Below are 25,047 nucleotides of genomic sequence, written 5' to 3' on the forward strand. Positions count from 1 at the left end.
CACTGGTTGTGCCACCCACAGAAGCAGCTTGTAAAGTGTGTCTCAGGCCCGTCATTGCAAGGCCTATGTGCAGTCTAGCACTGCCATGTCGACTTGGCCAAGTGCACCCACTTGCCAGTCCCTAAACCTTCCCTTTGCTTCATATTAGACACCCCTATGGTAGGCCCAAGGGCAGGGTGTATTGTAAGTATAAGGTAGGATATGCTCTGATGTGTGTAGCATGTTCAAATATTGAATTACAGCCATTTTCGTTTTTCACTATTGAAGGCTATCTGTTCTCATAGGATAGAATGGGCAGTTAGATTACATTCTTATACGGTAGAAATTCGAATTTAGTATGACTGAACTCAAAAATAGACCTAAAAAACTATTCGATCTCATCAAGATTCCTAACTACTCAACCCCAACCTCCAAGTTGGAGGATTCTACAAAGCAAGCAGCAGACTTCGCTATATTCGATGAAAAAGTGAAATCACTTGTGGATCAGGTCGCTCATCCTACCCCTCCAGAGGAGCGCAAATACTCAGCCATCTGGCAGAACTTTGACCCATCTCTGAAGTTGACCTCAAGTGCATCCGCGAAACAAAGCCCAACAAACCATTCTCTGGACCCCATCCCCAGTGCCATTGCCATTGACTTCTACACCCATTCCCTTTCCTATTGGACCACTTGGTCAACCTCTCCATTTGTCTAGGCTCCCTTCCGGTCTCCTCCAAAACTGGGCAGGTCACCCCTCAGTTTAAAAAACCCACTGCTGATAAGACCTCAACAACTTCCACCCCATCACTAATCTACCCTTTCTTGCGAAGATCACAGAAAAATGTGTAGCGAAACAACTCTCGTCATATCAAGGACAATGATCTTCTTGACAATTGTCAGTTCGGCTTCATCCAAAACTGCAGCACTGAAACAGCCCTACTGCAAGTGGTTGATGACGCACTGAGGATACTCGATTGGGGGGGGTCCTGTCTTCTAATTCTCCTTTACCTTTCTGCAGCCTTTGACACGGTCAATCACAACACCCTCCTCAACACTCTTCAACAGAGAATGTGCTAGGAGGGCACTGTGCTTAGATGGTTTGCCTCCTTCCTCAGATAGATCCCAAATGATCAAAATAGAGAACAGTCTTTCATCTACTGTGGCGGTAGGTCAAGGTGTTCCGGAAGGCTCTATACTTGCGCCCACTTTGTTCAATCTCTACTTAGAACCACTGGGAAATCTCCGTAAATCCGGGATCCACTATCATCTATGCAGATAACACTCAAATCTACGTCAAGGTAGCCTCCACTCACGATCTCTCCATCCTAAGCTCCACTCTCGATTCCATTCAAAACTGATGTCAACTCATCAACTGATTCTGAATCCCTTCAAAACTAATTCCTTCTCCTCACTCTCTCCTCCCCCGGTTCAATCATGGATGGATCAGATTAATCTACATAACAATAAACCCATCATTGTCGACAGCGCAAAACCCCTTGGCATCATACTCGACAAAAAACTCAATCTAATCTCCCACATCAATTCCATTGCAAAGTCTGCTCGATACCAATTGCACCTTCTTTGGAGAACTAGTCGCTTTTTCCCGGAGCAGGACCTTAAAACCCTGGTGCAATCGCTAGTACTCTCCAGACTGGACTACTGCAATTCTCTTCTTACTGGCCTCCCTAAATCCCACTTGTCCCCCCTTAGATCTGTTCTCCATTCAGCAGCTAGTTTCATTTATGGGGCCAAAAGAAGCTACCACATTACACCGATGTTATCCACCCTCCGCTGGCTTTCCATCGAGGCTAGAGCCATCTACAAGACTGCCTGTATTACCCACAAAGCCTTGCACTCCTCCTCTCCTCGCTACCTGGCGAACAAGTTGAAACTCTGGAGGCTCTCGACCTTCATGCAATATAGAAAATCTACAGCTGGAACCTCCCACTTTCAAGAAGGAAAGATAGATGGCTCAATCCTTTTCAGGCAATGTGGTGAGAATATGGAACTCACTTCCGCCTCAGCTCCGGACTACCACCACCTCCTCCCAGATGTTCAAAACGGACCTCAAAGTTCTCCTCCTCCAAAGACACCTCCTAAAGTAATTCACACCCTCTATTATCTGAAGGAAGACCTCCCATCACTGAAAACTTTTCTCCATGACTAAGGAAGTGCCTTACCAGTGTGTTCTTAAGGTTGGAGTATATGCCATTTATTGCAGTATTATCCTACCTGTGTTTGGTTCTCTTTTGTAACCTGCACACCCCACTTTTCTCTTGTAACACACTGTTTGCTACCTCTCACATTTGGTTTGCTTTTGATACTTGCACAAGTACCACCATTCAGTAGCGGTCGGCAGTAGGTGTTTCTATAGGGCGGTGACGTGGGCAGGAGGAGGGGCAGGGTGGGGGGAAATAATGTATGGATTACGGAGTTTTACAGGTAAGTAAACATTTAAATACATAAAACGAATTTCGTTGCGCACACTGCATCACATTTGGTGATGCAGTGTGCGCAACGAAATTCGTTTTATGTATTTAAATGTTTACTTACCTGTAAAACTCCGTAATCCATACATTATTTCCCCCCACCCTGCCCCTCCTCCTGCCCACGTCACCGCCCTATAGAAACACCTACTGCCGACCGCTACTGCCACCATTGCCTACGTAACGTTTGTCCTTGTGCCTCTGTGTCTAGCATATACTGCAGTATATTACCTCTAAATGTTCTTTGTTTTCTCCTGTAACCTGCACACTTGTCACTCTTTCCTCCTGTATTGCACTGTTTGCTACCTCTTGTATTTTGTTTGCTCACAATTGTCACTTCAACCTCATGTAACTTATCGTGTGCTTTTGAAATCTGTTCATTTGTAATTCTGTTCCTATTGTGAAGGGCTCCGACGCCTTCGGGTAAAGTCCACGCTATATAAAAACGCATAAATAAATAAAAAACGCATATATAGCAGACAGCCCGCTCGGCACCGCACCAGCGCTGAACAGGATACTGTCATCCGACAGAGCTCGTGCCAATGGGAGTCACGACAACTAGAGGACAAGGTATGTCGCGGGTCAACACCCGCTTGTCACCAATTGGGTTGGAGGCCTGTGCCTCGGCCCATGATCCATAGCTTATGTTCTAAATGTATGTAGGTACCCCCTCAAATTAGTTCTAGGTCTAGGAGTCCGGGGGAGAAGAAAGCAAAAAACAAGGTAATTCAAACTCCCACACGACCTATATTTCTATAGGCTCCCTAGAGCTCTATGGGGCTGCCTATCGTTAATGTTTAACATACTCCTACTTTTATACTCTTTATTGCATTTCTTGAATTATTCATATTTCTTGAATTATTCATATTTTTCTTTATTTTTTTCTGTCTGTACAAAAAGATAAAAAAGCGTTTCAAATTCTCATTAGTGCCAATATACAATAATTCCACTTAATACATGTACTAATTATATTGGTTTGTTACTACACTTCAAAAATTATACATGTACAGTAACATTTGATATGCCCTCCAAATCTACCAAACCACCATTCTGACCTAGCACACACAGCACTCTTGTGACCATGAGGAATCACACAGGGGTGGTGAAGCTAACACCTCTTGGGTGAATACTACTCTGGGCATAGCCCACTGGCATGAACAGGGACGGACTGGTGATGCCGGGCACCAGGCAATCCCCCAGGAGGCTGGAAGGGGTGGAGGGCAGGTTTTTCCCCAGGGGGCCGGTAATATTACTGTGGGGTGATTTTTTAAGAATTGGAGCCCAGCAACAAAATCAGAAGGCCGTCCGACTCGGAGTGAAAGTTAGTCTCTGATATGTACAGTTCGTGCATTGTGACGTCTGTGTGTCTGTGCGTCTGTGCGGGTAACAAAGCACAACTGTCATTGGGGAGGAGTCCTCATCTCATGTATGGCAGTGGTGCTTTTTACCCGCAGAGATTGAGATCAGAGTGCGGTGCATGCACACTACTAAATTCAACCCAAGTTAACCAACTACTATACTGTGCGTGCGTGCACACTGAGCAGGGTGCATGCAGGCTGCTGCGCTTACACTTTTGGCGCCACTGCCCAGGCCGCTACCAACACTCGTGACCAGGAATTGAGGCACATGACCTGACTCTGCCTTAATGTAGGCAGGGGCGCAATAGGAGTGTGAACAATCACCTGCGCCCCCTCCCCAAGTTCGCCTGCCTGCGCCGAAGCCTTTGTCCTCCTCTATACTTCTGCTATCATTCCTAATGACTGACTAACCTATCTACCACTTAAAATGTACTTGCAGGTTTCACTATATTAATTCAACACTAATCCTCTATGGGTCCCGGAGTAGCGTGCTACTCGCCGAAAAAACACTTTGACGCCTCGTCAGGGGGTAGTAAGCGCTATATAAATGCAATTACAATAAATACAACCAGTCAGCACTATTGGCTTTGTCAATGCTGGTTGTTGCACAAGGTAAATAAGCAGCAACTACGGCTTGTATAGAATATTGAAAGTTTCCATTTAAAGCCTTGTGACACCATGACTGTTGCTGATCCGGAGTTTCAAAAAGAGGAGGGAAATCCCGATAGAAAATACCTCTTTAAAAGATTTCCCTTCCCCTACAATGCTCACCTGACATGACGTCATGGCGTTACTTCTCCGCTAGTGAGAAGAGAGCACTTTGAGCAGAGCACAGATCTGCTTGCTGTCACTGCAGTCCGGGAAAAATGGACGCCTGTGCCAGGGCTCAAAAACAGAGCCCAATAGAGACCAGTTTTCAGGCCTCCTTTAAAAAAACTGCCGGTGCTCAGCACCGGTGAGATCCGGCCCACTTAAAGCCTACCTCGGATGCCGCCCATTTCCTTGGCGAAGTACCTACCAGCTTTGCTGGTAACTCACACCCAGAGCCCGCTATTGTTCACGAACGCCTTTCAGCAGGTTTAGAAATTGTTAGTATTTCAGGGGGGGGGGGAAGGGGGGGGCGAAGAAAGTGTGGGAACGCAGATCCCAGCAGGTGGCCACTCCCCACGACCTCGAACAATGTTACATTTCAGTTACTGCTTACAGCGAGGCGAACACCCACGTACTTTGTACCAAATTGTTTCAAAACATAAGCAAAATAATCCTTAGATTAGAGGACAAAGCTAAAAGAACAAGCTCCTGGAAAAACTTTTAGCCAGCAGCTCCCTCTTGTGTCCACTTTATGAATCGACCCGGAGTGGGTCAGTTCGGCTGATGCATTGGGCCCGGTTTGTACAGCCTATTTATTTATTAGGTCTCGCCTGTCGATGCGCATGCGCATCGAGCTTGCGAGTCTATGGTGGCTTATCCACTCTTTATCCAACTTGCAAGGAATCATGGCGATTCCTTGCAGTGCACGAGAAATTTAAGCTCAATGCGCATGCGCATTGAGCTTAAATGCGCGTGCACATGCCCCCAGCCGCCTGCCTTGCCTACTCTCTCACAGCCTCCCCCAGCTCCGCCCCCTCACTTCTTGATTGCACGGCCGCTAGGCCGTGCCTCCCCTACTCTCCTCCCCCCTCCTCCTCTCCTCCCCTGCCTGCCTGCCGTGTCGCACCTCTCCCCTCTCCGCCCCCTCCCCTGCACTCCCCAGCCATATGTTGCTTTTTTCGCTGCTGCCTTTACCACAATGGCTCGTCCTTCTAAGCAGCTGGTAACACGCTACTATTACATGCCGTGTCGCACCTCTCCCCTCTCCGCCCCCTCCCCTGCACTCTCCAGCCATATGTTGCTTTTTTCGCTGCTGCCTTTACCACAATGGCTCGTCCTTCTAAGCAGCTGGTAACACGCTACTATTACATTAAGATGGATGGAAGGCTGAGTCAGAAACTCTGGGATTGAAATCGTTGATTTTGCAGGTTACCACATAATTGATACAGCAATACGTCAACCAACTGAGTTGGCTGTCCAGTTTTAACTCAGATCCACTAACCTTTCAGGAGGCATCGAGCCCACAGCATACCTGTCACACGACTGGCTGTGCCCCAGCCCTGCTGGCCATTCAGATGCATGGACATTTCATCCTATCTCCAGATGTTCCCCTAGACTAGTCGCTGGCACGGGGACTCCTCATTTCAGCAGCCTTTCCGGAAACACGCAAGCATTGAATTTGTCAGCTGCCACACCCTATCCCGCGGCCACCATGAGGTTGTGTAGAGTTGTCTGCACAACCTGCAATCAACCAGGTCGCTTCACAAATCTAGAAGAATCCGTGAAATTAGCATCTTTTATTGTACTGTGTTTTTTTTCTAAAGTGCTCAAAAATCTTAGCGCTTCCGTGTAACACTATTGCGTGTTTAGTTTGAAAAAGAATCCATGGAAATCGCAACTAGACGTAAATAACGGCCTCCTATTTGAAGATGCAAATCCTACATAACAAGAACGTAATAGGAAGTGTGTTACAGTTGGCAAAAGGGTTCAGGAAATTACACGTGTCCCCGTTGTATTCCGATCATGGGCTTGACGGTCGAGTGTTCGAATGCCAGTATCACCCACTCTCTCTGCCGACTTCCGTAAATGACTTGCAATTAAATATGGAAATAATGACGCGCTGTTTGCAGCTCATACGGAATAGCGCTCCGAACGGCTGTATGCAGCGCTATAAAAGACAAGTTATTGTTCAGACTCGTAGTGAACCATTCCACTCGCAGTGACGGGATCTGCTAGTCGATATATATCTCACATTGCCAGGGAAGTTTCCAGGCACTAAGCATAGTAGATAAATGAAAACATCTGTATAGTGCCCTTAGAGGAAACGATCCCTACGTTCTATTCATTGGAGCGACTGCGGGTTAATAGGTGTGACGTCATAAATACGGCACTCAGTTCATTTAGACATGTTGGCGCCAAAAGCTTTGTGCACTAGCGCCTCGGAAATACTGCAATCTAGCGCTCAACGAGGCCGGACAGCTGTGTTTCATCCTCTCGAGCACAGACCATATGCACAAACACAGGGGCAACCCCGACACCCAAAAGCTCACTCACGTACATTTGTAGTAAAATCATACATTTTTAAGGTAGTAAACATTTTTGTTTGGTTCCTGTCACGATACACCCCCTTACGCTCCCTCCCAGACCTCTTACATGCCTCTCTCCCCTCCCGTGTTGCTCTCTCTCGTCCATTTTCTTCTCTCCCATCCTGCGCTGCTCTTTCTCTCTCAAGCTTGTTTTCCATTATTTTCATTTATCGCAAGACACTTCCACAAGGATGCAGTTTCTTTTTCTTTTCAGTGCGAGGCGGTTCCAAAAACAATCTTGCCTTCCGTTACAGCTGAGGGCTTGTTTTCATTCTTTTTTTTTTTACCCGCTCCGCCCCATCCCCCAGCTCACATCTCCACACAGTGATTCCTCTCAGCGGGAACTCTTGCCAGAGCGTTCTGGCGGCCTCCCGCCTAGTGTGCGCTCAGCTGTTGGGCCTCAGCGAACGTTCTACCCGCTGTCTTCCTTCTGGGACTGAGTTTTTACCCGTGCAGAGCGGTGTTCTGCACACAGCGGGAGCTCTGTTTTTCAGATTTCTTCAAAGGCAGTCACGAGTTCTTAGGCCACATAATCTTATCTATTTCTCCTCGCAGCTGGAGCATATTTCTTCAAGTGGCAGTCACGAGTTCCTGAGCCACTGAATCATTATCGATTTCTTCGACCTGCAGCACGGTCAAGTTACCTTACTCATGTAATTGCCTGCCAGTTCTACATCGCTGACAGGCACAGCTCATTCTAGAGTGGATAGTTCTTACTTGGCTGGCTATTCTGACACTTGTTTTCATTCTTAGAGGCTCTTTAGGTCTCGTGACCTATCAATGCGCACCGCTCTTCCGCAGTACTGCAACCTACACCCTCACTCACCCTCAACCCCTCACCCTCACCCTCAACCCCTCACCCACACTCACCCTCAACCCCTCACCCACACTCACCCTCAACCCCTCAACCCCTCACCCACACTCACCCTCAACCCCTCACCCACACTCACCCTCAACCCCTCACCCACACTCACCCTCAACCCCTCACCCTCAACCCCTCACCCTCAACCCCTCACCCTCAACCCCTCACCCTCAACCCCTCACCCTCAACCCCTCACCCCCTCACCCCCTCACCCACACCCACCCTCAACCCCTCACCCACACTCACCCTCAACCCCTCAACCCCTCAACCCCTCACCCTCAACCCCTCACCCTCAACCCCTCACCCTCAACCCCTCACCCTCAACCCCTCACCCTCAACCCCTCACCCTCAACCCCTCACCCTCAACCCCTCACCCTCAACCCCTCACCCTCAACCCCTCACCCTCAACCCCTCACCCTCAACCCCTCACCCTCAACCCCTCACCCTCAACCCCTCACCCTCAACCACTCACCCTCAACCACTCACCCTCACTCACTCACCCTCACTCACTCACCCTCACTCACTCACCCTCACTCACCCTCACTCACTCACCCTCACTCACTCACCCTCACTCACCCTCACTCATCCCACACCCTCACTCATCCCACACCCTCACTCATCCCACACCCTCACTCATCCCACACCCTCACTCATCCCACACCCTCCCTCAACCCCTCACCCTCACTCACCCTCAACCCCTCACCCTCACTCACCCTCACTCACTCACCCTCGACCCCTCCCCCTCGACCCCTCCCCCTCGACCCCTCCCCCTCGACCCCTCCCCCTCGACCCCTCCCCCTCAACCCCTCCCCCTCGACCCCTCCCCCTCGACCCCTCCCCCTCGACCCCTCCCCCTCGACCCCTCACTCACCCTCGACCCCTCCCCCTCGACCCCTCACCCTCACTCAACCCCTCACCCTCACTCACCCTCAACCCCTCACTCACCCTCAACCCCTCACCCTCAACCCCTCACCCACCCTCAACCCCTCACCCTCACTCACTCACCCTCAACCCCTCACTCACCCTCACTCACTCACCCTCACCCTCAACACCTCACCCTCAACCTCAACCCCTCAACCTCAACCCCTCACCCTCACTCACACTCACCCTCAACTACTCCCCCTCACCCTCAACTACTCCCCCTCACCCTCAACTACTCCCCCTCACCCTCACTCACCCTCAACTACTCCCCCTCACCCTCACTCACCCTCAACTACTCCCCCTCACCCTCACTCAGCCTCAACTACTCCCCCTCACCCTCACTCAGCCTCAACTACTCCCCCTCACTCAGCCTCAACTACTCCCCCTCACCCTCACTCAGCCTCAACTACTCCCCCTCACCCTCACTCAGCCTCAACTACTCCCCCTCAGCCTCACTCAGCCTCAACTACTCCCCCTCACCCTCACCCTCACCCTCACCCTCACTCAGCCTCAACTACCCACCCTCACCCTCACCCTCACCCTCAACCTCAACCCCTCACCCTCACCCTCACACAGTGCAATATTTCTCAGACCATTTCAGTTAGAGCTTTTAGAAATGTTTATGGTTTTTTTTATTTGTAATACTTTAGCATTGGCTACAGGAAACAAAAATGCTAAACATTTACAAAAAAACCCATAAACAATTCTAAAAGCACTAACTCTAGTGGTGCGAGACCTATTGCATTTCCAATGCTTGTTTATTTAAGCAATTTTATATAGCGCGGACCTTACCCGAAGGTGTCAGAGCGCTTCACAAAAGGACCAAAAATGACATACAGGAACAAAATACAAATACAGACAATAGGTTACAAGGATCATTTCAGACAGCTAAACCCCGCCCAGTTGTAGGGGATTTCCAGGTCACTGCGCCTCAGAAAGAGAACATGTGTTGAGACTTGAGGATGAAAAAAGTACTCACCCCATATAAAGCCTTTTGTAACCACATACCCTTCCAACCACACATTCAGGGCAGACTAATCTATCCGGGCTGCTGGAGCGCTGCGAGGCACCCCAGTGGCAGCTATGTGCTACACAAACACTAAACAGCATCGCTTGCAACAAATGTACACTAAAGCAACACAGAATATTTAGACATTGCCTCAACACCTCAGCCCCCTCAACGCCCGCCTCCCCCAAACAAAACTCGCACTGCTCTTGCATGCCCACTGTGGAAAGGGTGCCAAAAACGGCTCAAGTGTGCAAACACGTTTACTCGGTCTTCCCACCAAGAGCATCAAGCTTACTTCCTGACTCACCAACCTCTCCAATCCACCACCGTCACATCAGACCCTGGACTCACCGGCAGCTGACCTCGTAGGGGTCAATCCAGAGGGTAATCTCCACGGGGAGGGGCATCTTGGAGTAAACCAGGCCGCTCTGGGCACAGGCCTTCAGCACAGACTCATCCACGAACTGCCAGGGGTTGATTCGGATACACCTGCAGGGCAAGGGGAGCACAGCCGGTCAAACAGGGCATCAACAGGCGGACTAACAAGGGGAGCACAGCCGGACAAACAGGGCATCAACAGGCAGACTAACAAGGGGGGCACAGCCGGTCAAACAGGGCATCTACAGGCAGACTAACAAGGGGAGCACAGCCAGTCAAACAGGGCATCTACAGGCAGACTAACAAGGGGAGCACAGCCGGTCAAACAGGGCATCTGTCGATGGACTAACCACGGTAGCACAGCTTGTAAGAAGTTAGCCTGGCATATGATGTCCACTAGTTCTAGTATGCACCTTGCACCAGTCTAATCGACCCTTATTGATGGTGGTTGTAAAGTCAACCTTATAGACAATCTTTCCTAGTGGTAGCATGGACCAGCAGTCATCAGGCTAAGACTTCAGAGAGCAAATTAAGCGAGTTGTTTTACCAATTATAATCCCTTGAGTACCAAATGTCCAAATGTAAGCACACCACACAAGGTATACATCAAATGTATATGTATTATTTTAATCACAACCCCTCTGAACTCTTTGAGGTCAGAGGTAAGAGTACAATACAAGTTACAAGTTAGCATATGATAGGTTGCACAGTATAAGTTTCGCCCTAGGGGCCTCACAAACCATATACTAAAATAGTGCTATAAGAACCACGTGAGAATTAGAAAGCAGGCCTGGGGCATCGCTGGGGCTACTCTAAACAACTAAAGGTTAGGAAGTAGGAGGCCCACGGGATACGCGTGAAGTGTCTAAAACACAGCCGCGGGTTACCATTGACTTTCTATGGGAAATGAACAAGTTACAAATTTACAATTTAAGGACACTTCTAAATGATCTACAATGGAACCCTTTTAGACAGACACTTGGAGGGCCAATATCCTTGAGACTACCAGAGTACTTGTGTTACCTCACCCACGGAAGCCGGGTACATAGGTGTCTTTTGATGCCTGGTTTTGTCGTCGATTTCAAAGGAGATCTGCAAAGAAGTGCTGCAGGCAACCAGGAAAAGTGTCCAGGTGGATCCAAGGGTGGATCGAAGAACTAAAGAACCTGAAAGCAGAAGGGACACAGTCTGGGTCACTTGCCAGTGACCAGGATGGCGATGGAAAGCTGCCAGCCTATGTCTGGTGATTTCAGGAGAAAAGGTGAAGTTTGTCTCTTCAGCCACGAGGCCCAGGAGGTGACAACCAGGAGCTGGATTTGTGCTGTCCCACAAAGGATCGAGTTGACTATCGGTATCCGGTTTGGACCCAACAAGCCTTGGCAAACGCAACCCACACCAGATGTCGAGAGCGGGTGCAAACCAGCAAGGTCTGTGGAACTTCTCCTTTGCAGGGAAGTTGGAACAAGCCTGGAGCAACCAAGAAAGCTAGTTGAAATAAAGGATTGTCTTCTTGGGGGATCACTAGCCAAAAGACTAGGAACCGCAAAGACGTGTTGAGCGGAAATGCACAAAGCAAGCCCACGGGCCACTCGTGGAGTGTGAAGCTCTGAGCTTCCATGCAAATGGTGCTCTGGGCTGGGGCTTCAAGCACCCCAATGCACAACTTCAAGATACCTCAGGAAGTTGGTACAGGTAGCAAAATGCAGGATGTCCAAGAGTTCCAGTCACACGTCTTGTGTCAGCCACGGGTCTAAGCTTTGCTGTGAGCTGGGGTCAGAGAGGTCTGGAAGTCAATGTCCTGTGTCGCAGATTCTTCAGGATCCAGTAGGAGCCTCGAATATGCAGACCAGCAAAGTTGATGTTGGTGCCTGTTTGAACACGGTGGTCAATCCTTGACCACAAGGGAGAAGTCTTCCAGTCGAAATGGACTGTCGAAGGTCCAGGATTAATGTTTCTGAGCTTCATCCAGGGTAATCTAAAGTCCTAGGGACTGGGTTCCTATACTGCCACTAAGTTTAGGGGCTGGACTATCTTTAAGGTCCCTCCTATGGGTGGACCTAGGAAGGGGGTGGTTACACCCCTTTCCCTTTGTCCAGTTTTGCGCCAGAGCTGGGGCAGAGTGCCCCAGCAACCGGTTTGAACTGGGAAATGTATGGAGCACCTATTGTGCCCCAGGCAGTGTCTGGAAAGCATGCACTGAATGAAACCCACCCTGCCTCAATACACAAAAGCCTGTCTGGGGAGGTGCCAGCACCTCCCTAGACAGGAAACCTATTGTCCAGGCCTCCCCTGCCGGAGTTTCCTCCAGCAGCAGGAGGGTAGACTCTTGTCTATGGCAGCAGCATCCATTTTGTGATGCGGAGGCTCTGTTTAACTTTAACCGGGTAAACTAGTAACTACATATCTTCTCCCTCTAGAAGGGTGGAATGCTACCCCCGCCACCAGAAGTGGTGGAGGGGGGTAGTATTCCAAAGTGTTTGACACCTTACACGACATGTTTTGATAAAGCCAAACCAAAGTTGGCATTAACCGCGAGGATAATTTACTTAAGTGTATATGGTATGGCTATATCATTGAACAGCTATAAGGAGATGGTTCCGAAAGCTGCAGAGGGGCTCAGCTCATGCTAGGGCACCCTCTCACACAACCAAGCACTCTACCTCCAGAATTGTTGAAGTCTGCCTTAGGAGTGGCTTATAAGTGTATATGTGTCTATATAGGTATATAGGTATACTATATCTATGTAAGGGGTGATTACACCACCTTACCCAGGCTGTGTGAACAGACCTGTGGTGTCGGTTTCGATGGCAAACCAGGGGTGGCACAATACATGCTGCAGCCCCTGGTAGGCCTAGGATGCACCTATGCCCTGGGTACACTATACAGGGGCTCACAAGGGTGACCCCAGTAACCAATCTGGTATGTACCTACAGTACATGGTATCAATTTAGAGATAACAGCTAGGCTGTGGGCCCGATTAGCAGGGCTACAGCCAGACTAAAGTCGAAAAACCAGAGAATCACAGCAAAAAGTGGGGTAACCATAGGAAGCAGACCCTACTCTCCTACACTGCTGTCAAACATGACATCCGATGGGCTATCAAGGGGAGTACAGCTGGTCAAACAGTGTATCTACTGGTGGACTAACAAGGGAAGCAGTCTGTCAAACAGGACATCGGATAGGCTAACAAGGGAAGTATAGCTGGTCAAAACAGGGCATCTACTGACGGACAAGTTAAGCACAGCTTGTCAAGAAGTGCATCTACTGATAGGTGGAGAAGAGAATCCCATCCGGTCAAACAGTGCATCTGATGGGCGTTAAAGGGAACTACAGCTGGTCAAACAGTGAACCTACTGATGGGCGGAGAAGGGAAGCACAGCCGGTCAAACAAGACATCTGATGGGCCAACAAGCGAAGCACAGCCGTTCAAACAGTGAACCTACTGGTGTGCGGAGAAGGGGAGCACAGCTGCTGATGGGTGAGAAAGGTTAACACAGCCGGTCAAACTGGGAATTTGCTGATGAACTATCAGATCAATACTTTATTTTAATACAAGTTACACATTAAAGTGCAATGCCAAACAGTTAAATACATACAATAAAATATTAAGATGTTAACAGGTACATAAAAAGCCTCCAAATAATTAAAAATTACACTCCGTCAAACGTATATGTAACAAAATCCCAGATTTGAGACCAAGCAGCAGATCTATAAAGTGTTCATGGTGTGACTGTCTCCAAAAGCGGCACCAAAATAAAGGTTTCCACCCCATCCACCGAATTTAAAAGCATATTCCGTGAATCCCTCAAATTCTGAATACATCTTTTTCTTAAAAAGGGAATAAGAAAATGCTTTGAATACATAGCATAAAAACCACAGAAAAATCAAATGCAATGGTGTTTTTCCTAAGTTTCTGTCACAGGGACAAGGTAAAAAAACTAAATCTGTGTTAAAACCCATTGGGAAGCACAGCAACTATTTCACTGTGCCAGCCCTATACTGGAACAGAAGACTCCACTCCCAACGACACCCGACTAGTCCGATACCCTGCGATTTTGTCTATGGGAGCGGCTAGCATAAGGAGCCACACTTACCTTTTGGCTTTCCAAACACATTCTTTCAGAAACCCCCTGATCCTATAAGGCCCTCCGTAACTTCTTTGCTGATGTTTAAATTACTGCTTGGGCAAGTAATGGCCTGTTCTAGGTTGGCAGAATGAAGACTGGATCCAACACTGGCAAGCCATGGCATCCAAATACCCTTTTCACAGCTAAGGCAATCCAACATGATCTCTGGTTAACGGGCCTCATTTTTCCAAATGGATAGCCATAGTAGAGGAGGTTGGGCTTCAATGTGGTCCTCAATATACGAATATCCAAATCTCTGTGGCAATTAAAGGTGGAAGATATAAGTGACATAAGAGCCTGTCTGCAAAACCCATTTTCCTCGGCCTGAATAGGGCAACTATTCTGGAAGTCACACACTTCTGTGCCATATGTTGCTGTGGGCAGACATTGGTTTTATATATTTGCAGTAGTGGCAAGAGCACCCTCCCCCACCCCCTTCCATGTTGTGGAAGGCTAAATCAATTGCCAATAGATTGATAGTTGTAGTTTGCTTTAAACCATTTTTGGGGCTCACAAACTATTAGCTGCAAATGTTAGAGCCAAATAAGAAAAAGTGCTAACATGTGTAAAACAGTTGTGCCTACTGAAAGAGGACAAACCATGTTTTAGGTCGACAAGACATAAGACTTTAAAATTCGTATGAAAATTCAATGCAGCCATTAACATCAACAAAACTATGCACTAGCTGCCTCAGGGTTTTTGGTGTGCACACCATTAAGTCGGCATCATTCGTGTACAAAAAAGTGTTAGTAAAGGGGAGCTATTGATTATTGGAACATCAGGAGTTTAAGGCTTTAAGAACAGATAGGAGTTATTTTTTTAGGTTTCTTTTTATTGAAAAAAAAACAAGCAAGGCATATACAAAACATAGGAATGCAAAGACTTTACGAGGGTCGAGCATCATATCTTCAAATGTTACAATAAACAATATATTGAAGGGGGAGAGAAGACAGAGGAACAGCAAAAGTAATCAATAAAAATAAGGGGTCAGGGGGAAAGTGGATCATCAAGGACCACAGTAACTGGTGGTACACATATATCACGTCTATATCTATTCCAAGGGCCCCAAATATTGCTCCATTTCCGGGGGTGCCCCCGAGCCAAGTACACTGTTTTCTCTCCAAACATACACCAATCTATATTTTTTATCCACACGTCAAGCGTAGGAGGCTTCTGGGACCCCCACAACTGCGCAATGTTCCGTTTGGCAATCATGGCCCCTAGAGTCACCCACTGGGCTTGTGCCACATTATGATCAGTAGGCCCCTAGACATTTAGTAAACAGCATCTGGCCTCTGGCAAGAGAGCCACACCCGTGACCTCCTGCATTACTGCGTGGACTCTGCTCCAATAGTCAAATACTTCCCGACATTCCCAGATATGGAGGAACGTCCCCAGTTGACAACCCCTCCGACACAGACCCTCCTCAGATAGCCCCATCCGAACCAAACTGGGACCCGTGACGTATACCCTATGCAATATTTTTAGTTGAACCAATCTCAATCACGCTGGAATCGCGACCTCCTTCGGAGAGATCGCCGACTGCCAGTCCTCGTCATCAAGCTCAAGGCAGTCACGGGTCCACTGATCACTATGCTGCAATAAAAAGGTCCGCCCTATGATTAATCAATTTCTTGTACACTAGGGATATGGTGCTATCAGGCATATGACCATCCAAGATGCGATCCTCTGATGGGGTAGATTCCGGAATCTCTTCCCCCTCCGGGAAAACGGAAGTCAGTGCATGTCTAACCTGAGCATAACAAAAATATTCCGACCATCCCAATTCGAACTCTATCTGCAAGGCCGCAAATGTTCACCTGTCCCTTCACCCATATGTCTCCGACTTTGGAGATACCAAATAAGATCCCACTTGTCGAACCCTTTAGTGTTCGACAGTTTGCCGAACTTGTCAGAGCCGAAAAGTGGGGTAGTCAAAGTTAAACGGTCCCTCCACCCTAATGAACTGGTAGCATCACGCCAGTCCCGCACAGCAGTTCAGGTCAGCCCCTTCAGAGCCTTCATCACAGATTTAGAATACAGCGCTCTATAATAATTACCACCAGGTAGTAACCCCCTATCCATGGCGAAACAAGGATTCGACACAGGGCCATACATGCCGTGATTAATGGCTGCCAACTGCAACGCCCAATAATATCTCTTAATATCAGGGAGAGTGATGCCCCCATCATACCATGGGAGCGTTAATTTAGCTAGCGCAAAACGCTGCCTGCCGTCCCATAATAACTTTCTCTGCAAATCCTCCACCAAACGAAAGTAACTAGCCGGAATATCCAGCGTATTCTGAAGGGCGTACAGAAAACGAGGGAGCGACATTATAAAAAGGGCCGCCCGCCCAAGCATAGACAATGGGAGTTTACCAGCCCGCAACATCTCGCCTTAACCGAGTCAAGGGAGGGAGAAGGTTCCTCTCGTATCGAACCGTAGGGTCTATGGAAATATAAATTCCGAGATATTTGAATCCCTCTTGTGCTATTTGGATAGGACAGTTACGAGGCAGGATCGGCATCTCACCACTGAGAGCGTACACATAGGATTTCGCCCAATTAATGACCAAACCAGAGTTTTTTCCGAAGGAGGCCAAAACATCACAGAGTACTATTAAAGATTTCTTGGGGGAGGTCAAATATAGTAGAATGTCGCCCGCATAAGGAAATACGATCCTCTAATTGCGGCGACCAATAAATGTCCCTCATAGAGGGCTCCCAGCGGATCCACACCGCAAGAGATTAGAGAGCCAACGCGAAAAAAAGAATACAATGGGCAACCCGGATGAGTATCTCGCCCGAGACATAACTGCTCCGATACGCGACCATTAACTACGATCTGGGCAAGAGGGTCTGCATAGAGAAGGCGCACCCAACTAATGAAATCTGAACCGAAACCAAATTTAGTTAGCACCGCCCACAGATACGGTCATTCAACAGTATTGAACACCATTGTGGCGTCCAATGACGCCAAAATGGCCGGCTCACATAGCGATGAGGCCCTAGGAAGGACCCCATGAAGACGCCTAAGGTTAAGTGCCGTATTTCTGTGTGGAATAAAGCCAGACTGGTCTGGGTGAACCAGATCGCTAATCACCTTTATCAGCCTATTAGCCAACAACTTAGCAAGAATTTTAGGCTCAGAGTTCAACAGTGAGATCGGCCGATACGAGGCACATCTATTCTTCGGTTTTCCCTCTTTATGAATTAAGACTATCGAAGCCAATCTCTGATCACGGGGGAGACCACAATCCTGGGACAGGTCTCAAGTACGGAGCAATCCTATCCGGTCGAAGTTTATATAGTTCAATCGGTAGACCATCGGGACCGATCTCTTTACATGAATTCAGGGAGCGCATTGCCAATGCTACTCCATCAGCAGAGATCTTACTATCCAGGAGGTCCCGGTCCGCCTCAGACAGACACGGGAGCGAGATATCTCGCAACAAGCATGAATCTTCCTCCGGTCTATCCGACACGGAAGAGTAAACAGAGCGAAAATGTTCGGCAAAGAATGCCACTATCTCTTGCGGGTCGGTGACCAGAGCCTAGTCTTCCATCTCAATTTCGGGCACCACGCAACTAGCTCCATCCTTCCCATCTAACCATGCAATTAATTTGCCAGCTTTATCCCCATCATAAATGCATCCCTCTCGTTCCCGACTAAGAGCCTTCGCACCATCCGTTACCAACGTTCTGTAATCAGACTGCATTAAGTGCAGAACATGCAATCTAGAGGGGGTAACCTTGCGCTCCAATTCCAATTCCAAAGCAGCTATCTCCGTTTCCATCCTAACCACATCCTCTTCCTTCTGTTTTTAACACCAACAATTAAAGAGAGAGCTTGACCTCTAATCACAGTCTTGAAAGCCTCCCATAACGATACCGAGGAAGAGACGACCTCTCATTCTCTTGGAAATAATGGTCCAATGCCTTAATTAGTGAACTGCGAGTCTTGGGATTCCGGAGATACCAAGGGTTAATAGGAGCTACCCTCCCCCCAGAGCCCGATGCCAGTTCAAACTGAAACCAAAGTGGGGAGTGATCGGAAATACCCAGAGCCATATGTCTGACCTCAGCAATATAGGACTCCTGTGCAGCTGGCACCAACACATAGTCTATCCTGGAGAGACTACCATGGTCACCAGAATGAAAAGTGTATTGTCGTTGAGTAGCGTGTAGCAACCTCCAGCCATCCACTAGGCCCATCGTGTCAATGAAGTCAGGCAACCAACCCTGAGCCCCCTTGAGAGCCCGAGGTGTGTGCCCGTCTAATTCTCCAGATACCACTACATTAAAGTCACCCCCCAGAATCAGAAACCCCCCAGGGAGATCTAGGAGAACCCGTCCCAAATCAGCAAAAGTCGTAGACTGCAGGCCAGGAGGAACATAAACAGACACAAGGGAAAGCACGCGGCCCTCCCACCTTCCAGAAATCGCAACATAGCGCCCTCTCTCATCAAGGACCGAGGACTCCACTTCAAATGGAAAAGAGTTATTAAGGAGAATTCCAACCCCCCGGGACCCAGAAGAGAACCCCGCATGAGCCACCAAACTGTATCCCTTTCTATTCATGACATGACAAATATTACCCACTAAATGAGTTTCTTGAAGTAAAACCGCATCCGGAGAGTGTCGCTTCAGGAGTTGCAACACGACCCCGCGTTTGATCTTGTCCCCCAGCCCATTCACATTCCAACTCATCAACCTCAACCCCCTACCCCCCATCATAAAACAGAGTTAAAACCCATCCCCCTTCCAAGTCCTTCACATCAATAAAAATGTCATGCAATATAGTGCCTCGCTGAAAAACGAAACTGAAACCCCCCCACCTCCCCAAACAACCTGTTACAATACCCCCACCCTGCACCCCTGCTTACGACCATAAAGCCACCCCAACTCGCAGTGTGCCAGTCACCCCCACATCTACAAAAAGACAAGCTGTGGAGGAAAGAGACCCTCCAGTAACCCAACAACCCCCCCTATTCCATCTGCATGAAACTACACCCTAAATTAGAACCCACACAATCGGAGATACCCTAGCAACCCCAGGGACCGGGCATTCGATATTCATTCCTGAGCCATATGTTCGCCTTCAGCCCCCCAGATTGTCCCCCCCAAATCTTGCTGGGCCGGCAAAGTGTCCAACCAATCGGCCACCACTTCGGGCTTATCAAAGAAATTGGTCCTTTCATTGTGTTCAATCCTCAGCTTGGCCGGAAAAAGCAAAGCATATTTGAGACCCATGTCACGAAGTCTCCTCTTCTCCCCCAGAAAACTGAGTCTTTGTTTTTGGACTGCCTGAGTGAAGTCCGGATAAAAGCTGATAGATGAGTTCTCGAACTTCAGGGGCCCACCCGCTCGAGATGCCTGGAGGATAGCGTCCCTATCTCGGAAGTTAAAGATCCGTGCTATAAAAGGCCTCGGCAGGGCACCCACTCTGTCTTCCACCAGGAACCCTGTGTGCTCTTTTCACAGTAAAAAACTTACTCAGTCCCTTGGGCTTTAGATGGTTGAGAAGGTCTTCAATGTAAAGATCGGCCGCTTGTTCCTCCGCCTTTTCTGGAACTCCAATTATACAGACATTGTTCCTTCTGGCCCTCCCATCAAAATCCTCAAGGCGACGGACAACAGTGTCATTCGAGGCCCTCAAATTCCGCACCTCTGTCTGTAATTAGACGACTTCGTCAGTTAGACTCGATGTCTTGATATCTAACACTTTGACCCTCATTTGTCTTTGTGATTTCCGTGCGAATCAGATTGACATCAATAGCTACCGTGTCCAACTTATGTGCCAGTGTCTCCATCTGCTTACCAAGGAACGACCTGATACCGTCAATGCGGCGGCCAAAACGTCCTGCAACGTCAGTTCAGTTGCCGGAGCTGAGGAATCCTTCGCCTCCTCTTGCGACTTACCATGTCCCCGGGCGACCCCTTAACCTGGGCATACCGGTCCATGAAATTGGACGGAGTTTATCAACCCCTCCTAGTGGTTTTCAACCTCTGCTTGGCCATTAAGTTTCACTCCCGCTGTTCCTGCCCCACGAACCCTGCCCGCCCTATCACAGCCGACTTGGCGCTGCCGGGAACTAGAACAAAAACCACCATCTTTGGTGAGGAGCAGGCGAGGGGCACAGTGCTCGGCCCCTCCCACCTCTGAATCTTTAAAAACGCTAACTTGGAGCGCATGCACCGATTGACAGTGTGCATGTGATTGTTGAGGTCCTGAGGCGGAAGCCGGGACTGCTGCTCGAGTGAGTTAACGAACTATCGTTCTTTCTGACCACCTTTTAAAAGATTTAATTTTTAAAAGTGTTACTGTGTATTTAATGTGTACTTAGCTTTTAAAAGACTTAATTTTTAAAAGCGTAATTGTGTACTTGATAGAAAACTTGCGAATGCTCACTTGGCCATTAAGTTTCACTCCCCCTGTTCCCGCCCCACGAACCCTACCCGCCCTATCACAGCCGACTTGGTGCTGCCGGGGACTAGAACAAAAAACCACCATCTTTGGTGAGGAGCAGGCGAGCGGCACAGTACTTGGCCCCTCCCACCTCTACGGCTACAAATGAACACCCCTCACAGGAAACGCAGCGGACGAGCGCGTCGAAGACGCGCCAAAGACAAGCCAGTCTGCGCCCGTCCGCACGGGACTAGGGGCTGAAAACTCTGCCTCACCGGCCAGTGATAGGTCAGATATATTGCGACTGACCTATTCCAAAGACAATCTTATGCTTCTCAATACAAAACCCCCACAGGGCCATCCTCTATGTGCCAAAGTGGAGCCCGCTAACATCATGAGCCCGTTTGGCTGTCGGACATGCGGCTGGGTTAATAAACCTAAAGATGATCTAACATCAAGAAACTCTCCAAATCTTGAAATATCTTGTATTTATCTGAACACAAGATCACTCCCTAAACATTCAATTGAAATTTGGGACACTCTATATCAATTGCAACCGGACCTAGTGTTCCTCACGGAGACCTGGCTTGACACCCACAGTACTCTGGATATTGCAACAGCGCTCCCCATAGGGTATAAAATCTTAAACCTCAATAGACCCAAAAAGAAGGGTTGAAGGGGTAGCCTTGTTATTTAAAGAGAAGTTCACTTGTATCCAAGAAGTACCCAAACAGGATAGCAAACATGAAGTAATGATTTATTCAGTCTTTTTAGGCACCTATCTACTGATAAGAGGAGCTATTATTTATAACCCTCCAGGGAGCACAGCTGAATTTAGTACTCCGCTTCTCTCTGATTCTTCCTGCTTGTCTAAAACATAAAAACATTTTAGTATTAGGAGACTTTAATGTACATTTTTAGTCGCATACTAATTCACTTACTAGGAATCTTGCAGATAACATGAAAATCCCACAATTAGTCAACCAGGACACACAGAGCGGGACACAGGCTGGACCTGATATTTACGAATATCGAGACCACTACTATTAATAATATTGTGCCTCTTACATGGACTGATTATAGGTTAGATTTTAATGTCAGCCTACCTATAAAAAATACGAGACCAATGATTCAGACTCCAGCTACAACTAAAAACTGGAGTAAATTCTCATTGGAGAAGTTCCAACAGCACTTTCATTTTAATACTAATTCAAGCTCCTCCACTGAACAAGAAATATATCATCTACAAAAAAGTATTGGTGAAGCACTTGAACATTGTTCAATAAATACCACTAAATGTAAAACCAGGCGAACGGTGTCGGAGAAGTGGTACGGTCCAGATCTGAAGGCCCTTAAAAGAAAATGTACTATGCTGGAACATAAATGGAGGTTAAGTAAAACCATGAATGACAGATCCATTTATAAAAAAAGAACTGAAAGCCTATAATGCAGCTATACGGAAAGCAAAAAAGATTACTTTTTACGGCAAATATTAGAACATAAACATTCCTCTAAAGAACTTTTTAAAATTGTCAGAGAACTCCGCAACCCTCCCAGCCTCACAACAAAATCGGTCACCTTCACAGGAGGGATGTAATAAAATCAGCAATTTCTTTTTTGATAAAATAGATAAAATGCATTCATCCTTCTCCAGTAATGACCAGGAAACAACCGAGTACCATGTTGATGCAGAGCCTTTCCCACTGGCCACCTGCTCTGTCTTTGGCCCTTTTTCAGAGGAAGAATTAAACAAAAATATGTCAGAAATTAAATCAGGTTCCCCATGGGACCCATGCCCACACCACATTTTCTTACAATTAATTCCTTTAATTGGTCCAATAGTGACGCAAGTACTAAACCAGTCACTAGACCAAGCGGAATTTCCAGCTATCTGGAAAACAGCAGTAGTGACTCCCTTACTTAAAAAAGTGGGTGCGGACATAAACAATCCTGCCAACTATCGGCCCATTTCGCAGTTGCCATATTTTTCAAAAATATTGGAGAAACTAGTGAACAAACAGCTATCAAATTTTCTGGAAACTAATGACTTGCTTGATGTTTCGCAGACAGGCTTTAGGTCGAACAACAGTACGGAGACAACTCTCCTGGCAGTACTGGATGATATCAGAAGTCAGGTTGATGTAGGTAAAACGGTGGCCCTGATAGATTTATCAGCGGCTTTTGATACCGTATCCCATAACCTTTTAATACGAATGCTAGCCGCAAAAGGATCACAGGGAAAAGCCCGACCTGGTTGAATTCTTTTTTATCCGACAGATCGCAATCTGTCCGATTAGGCAGCTATACCTCCACACCTCGTAAGATCAAGTATGGTGTACCACAGGGGGCATCATTAAGCCCAACATTATTTAATGTTTGTCTCATCATTAGCCACTATTGGGAAGAAATGGGGCGTTAACATCTGCTCATATGCTGATGATACACAACTAATGATTGCCTTAAATGGTGAAGATCCCAAAAACAGACTGCTCAACTGCCTCTCCGAATTATCCAGCTGGATGCATAATCACATGTCTGAAACTAAATGCCGATAAATCGGAGATTTTATTGTTCGGCGGCTCCCAACAACTTTGGGATGACACCTGGTGGCCCAACATTCTTGGTACCCCCCCAAACCAACTAAGACGGCGAGGAATTTGGGAGTCCACATCGACAATGTATGGTCAATGAAAAACTACGTAACAACTATTTGTGGTAAAGGCTTTGCGCTACAGAAAATGCTACAAAGAGTGTTTCCATGGATTACCTTGGAATGTAGAAAGATCCTAGTCCAGTCACTACTAATTAGCAGACTGGATTACGGGAATTCCCTATTCGTTGGCATGGCGGATTACCCATTTTCAAAATTACAGCTTGTTCAGAAAGCGGCAGCAAAAGCCGTATGCAACAAAAGAAAATATGACTCCGCTACAAGTTGTTTGAGAGCCTTACACTGGCTGCCAATGAGAGAAAGAGCCACTTTAAAATACTGTGCATCACCTACAGAGTATTCCGCTACAAGTTGTTTGAGAGCCTTACACTGGCTGCCAATGAGAGAAAGAGCCACTTTAAAATACTGTGCATCACCCACAGAGTATTGCACAATACCGGCCCAACCATCCTAAAAAACAGAATCAATTTCTATGTACCAAATAGAAATCTTCTCTCCCAATCCACAGCAAGAGCGATAACTACCCGAATAAAGAAGGTTAGGACGGGTGGCCGTGCCTTCTCACACTTAGCTGCAAACTTGTGGAACAATTTACCGACAGATCTGAGACTTATTGATGACTACCTTACTTTTAGGAAAAAACTTAAAACCACGCTGTTCCCTAACACTCATTAAAATTATCATAGACCAGTGCCAGCTTTCTGTACATTGTTTAATTTTAGCTCCATGATATACTTTTAGGATGAATGTTAGCGCTTTAAAAATACTTTTACCTTACCCCTCCGATTTGCTCGCCATTTCAGAGCAATCTCAAGTCGGTGTCCAAGTCTGGAGAGCAAGTCTTTGATCCGGCAGGCAATAGATAGGGACTTTATTCCAGGATATGCTCCCCACGTCTCATTTGCCCAGATGTAAAAGACGGAGAATGTAAAATGGCCATCTGAGCCATGCACTCAAGTCAGCCCAACGAAAGGGGAGGGATGGCGTGTCCCCAAGGCCAAAGCGCGACACGTCATATATTGTCCAGGACGCTCAGACACTGCACATGAGCAAGAGCCGTCGCAACAATGAGACGTCTTCCGAATCAAAGAACGGTCCAAGTGCCAAAACCGAAAGTGAAAGGGAGGTCGGACCGGTCGCCCCCGCTGAGCCGTGCCAGTGTTGTTCAATTACAACCCGGGCACCATGCCAACTCAAGCGCCGGGCCTCCAGGAGACTTGGGCCGCAAACTTCACCACATCACAACTCCGGGGTCCGATCGGGACGTAATTTTCAGCTTTCAGCTCTCCTGTGGTTCTTCTAGTCAGAGATGTGGACAGCAGACAGGATCAGTGACTGGATATATGCGGGAGGGTACGAGGGTCTCGGAGCCCCTTGCTCACGCGGCCATCTAGGATGCGCGCGAAGCTCCTCCATATAGAAGTTATTAATTTATAAAATAAATGAAAGTGGGGTCAGCACGCACCCTTGCCTCACCCCCATAAAAAAGTCATCTATTGTCAACATACTGCGCCCTCAGCGGTGGTCCAAACTTTAGCCCTCATATCTGAATGCAGGTAGGCTAGGAAGTGCACCAATGTAGTTCCAGCCCCTGCGCCAAAAGAATGGACAAGTGCGTTGATCGATTTATGCAATCAAATGCTTGGGACAGGTCCATAAGGGCTAAATA

General features: G+C 47.7%; 1 protein-coding gene across 1 annotated transcript in view; it reads right to left on the reverse strand.

Moving 5' to 3' along the window:
* The window catches only part of LOC147701066 (protein BTG3-like), an 87,846-nt gene that overhangs the window by 9,803 nt on the left and 52,996 nt on the right, over positions 1 to 25,047 (reverse strand). The window contains exon 3 of the mRNA XM_086928566.1: positions 10,143 to 10,280. Within this exon, the coding sequence (XP_086784692.1) occupies positions 10,143 to 10,280 (138 nt within the window). The remainder of the gene's footprint in view (positions 1 to 10,142; positions 10,281 to 25,047) is intronic.

This window comes from Lissotriton vulgaris, chromosome 7, assembly GCF_964263255.1.
Source record: "Lissotriton vulgaris chromosome 7, aLisVul1.2, whole genome shotgun sequence".
In the NCBI taxonomy this organism is placed as follows: domain Eukaryota; kingdom Metazoa; phylum Chordata; class Amphibia; order Caudata; family Salamandridae; genus Lissotriton; species Lissotriton vulgaris.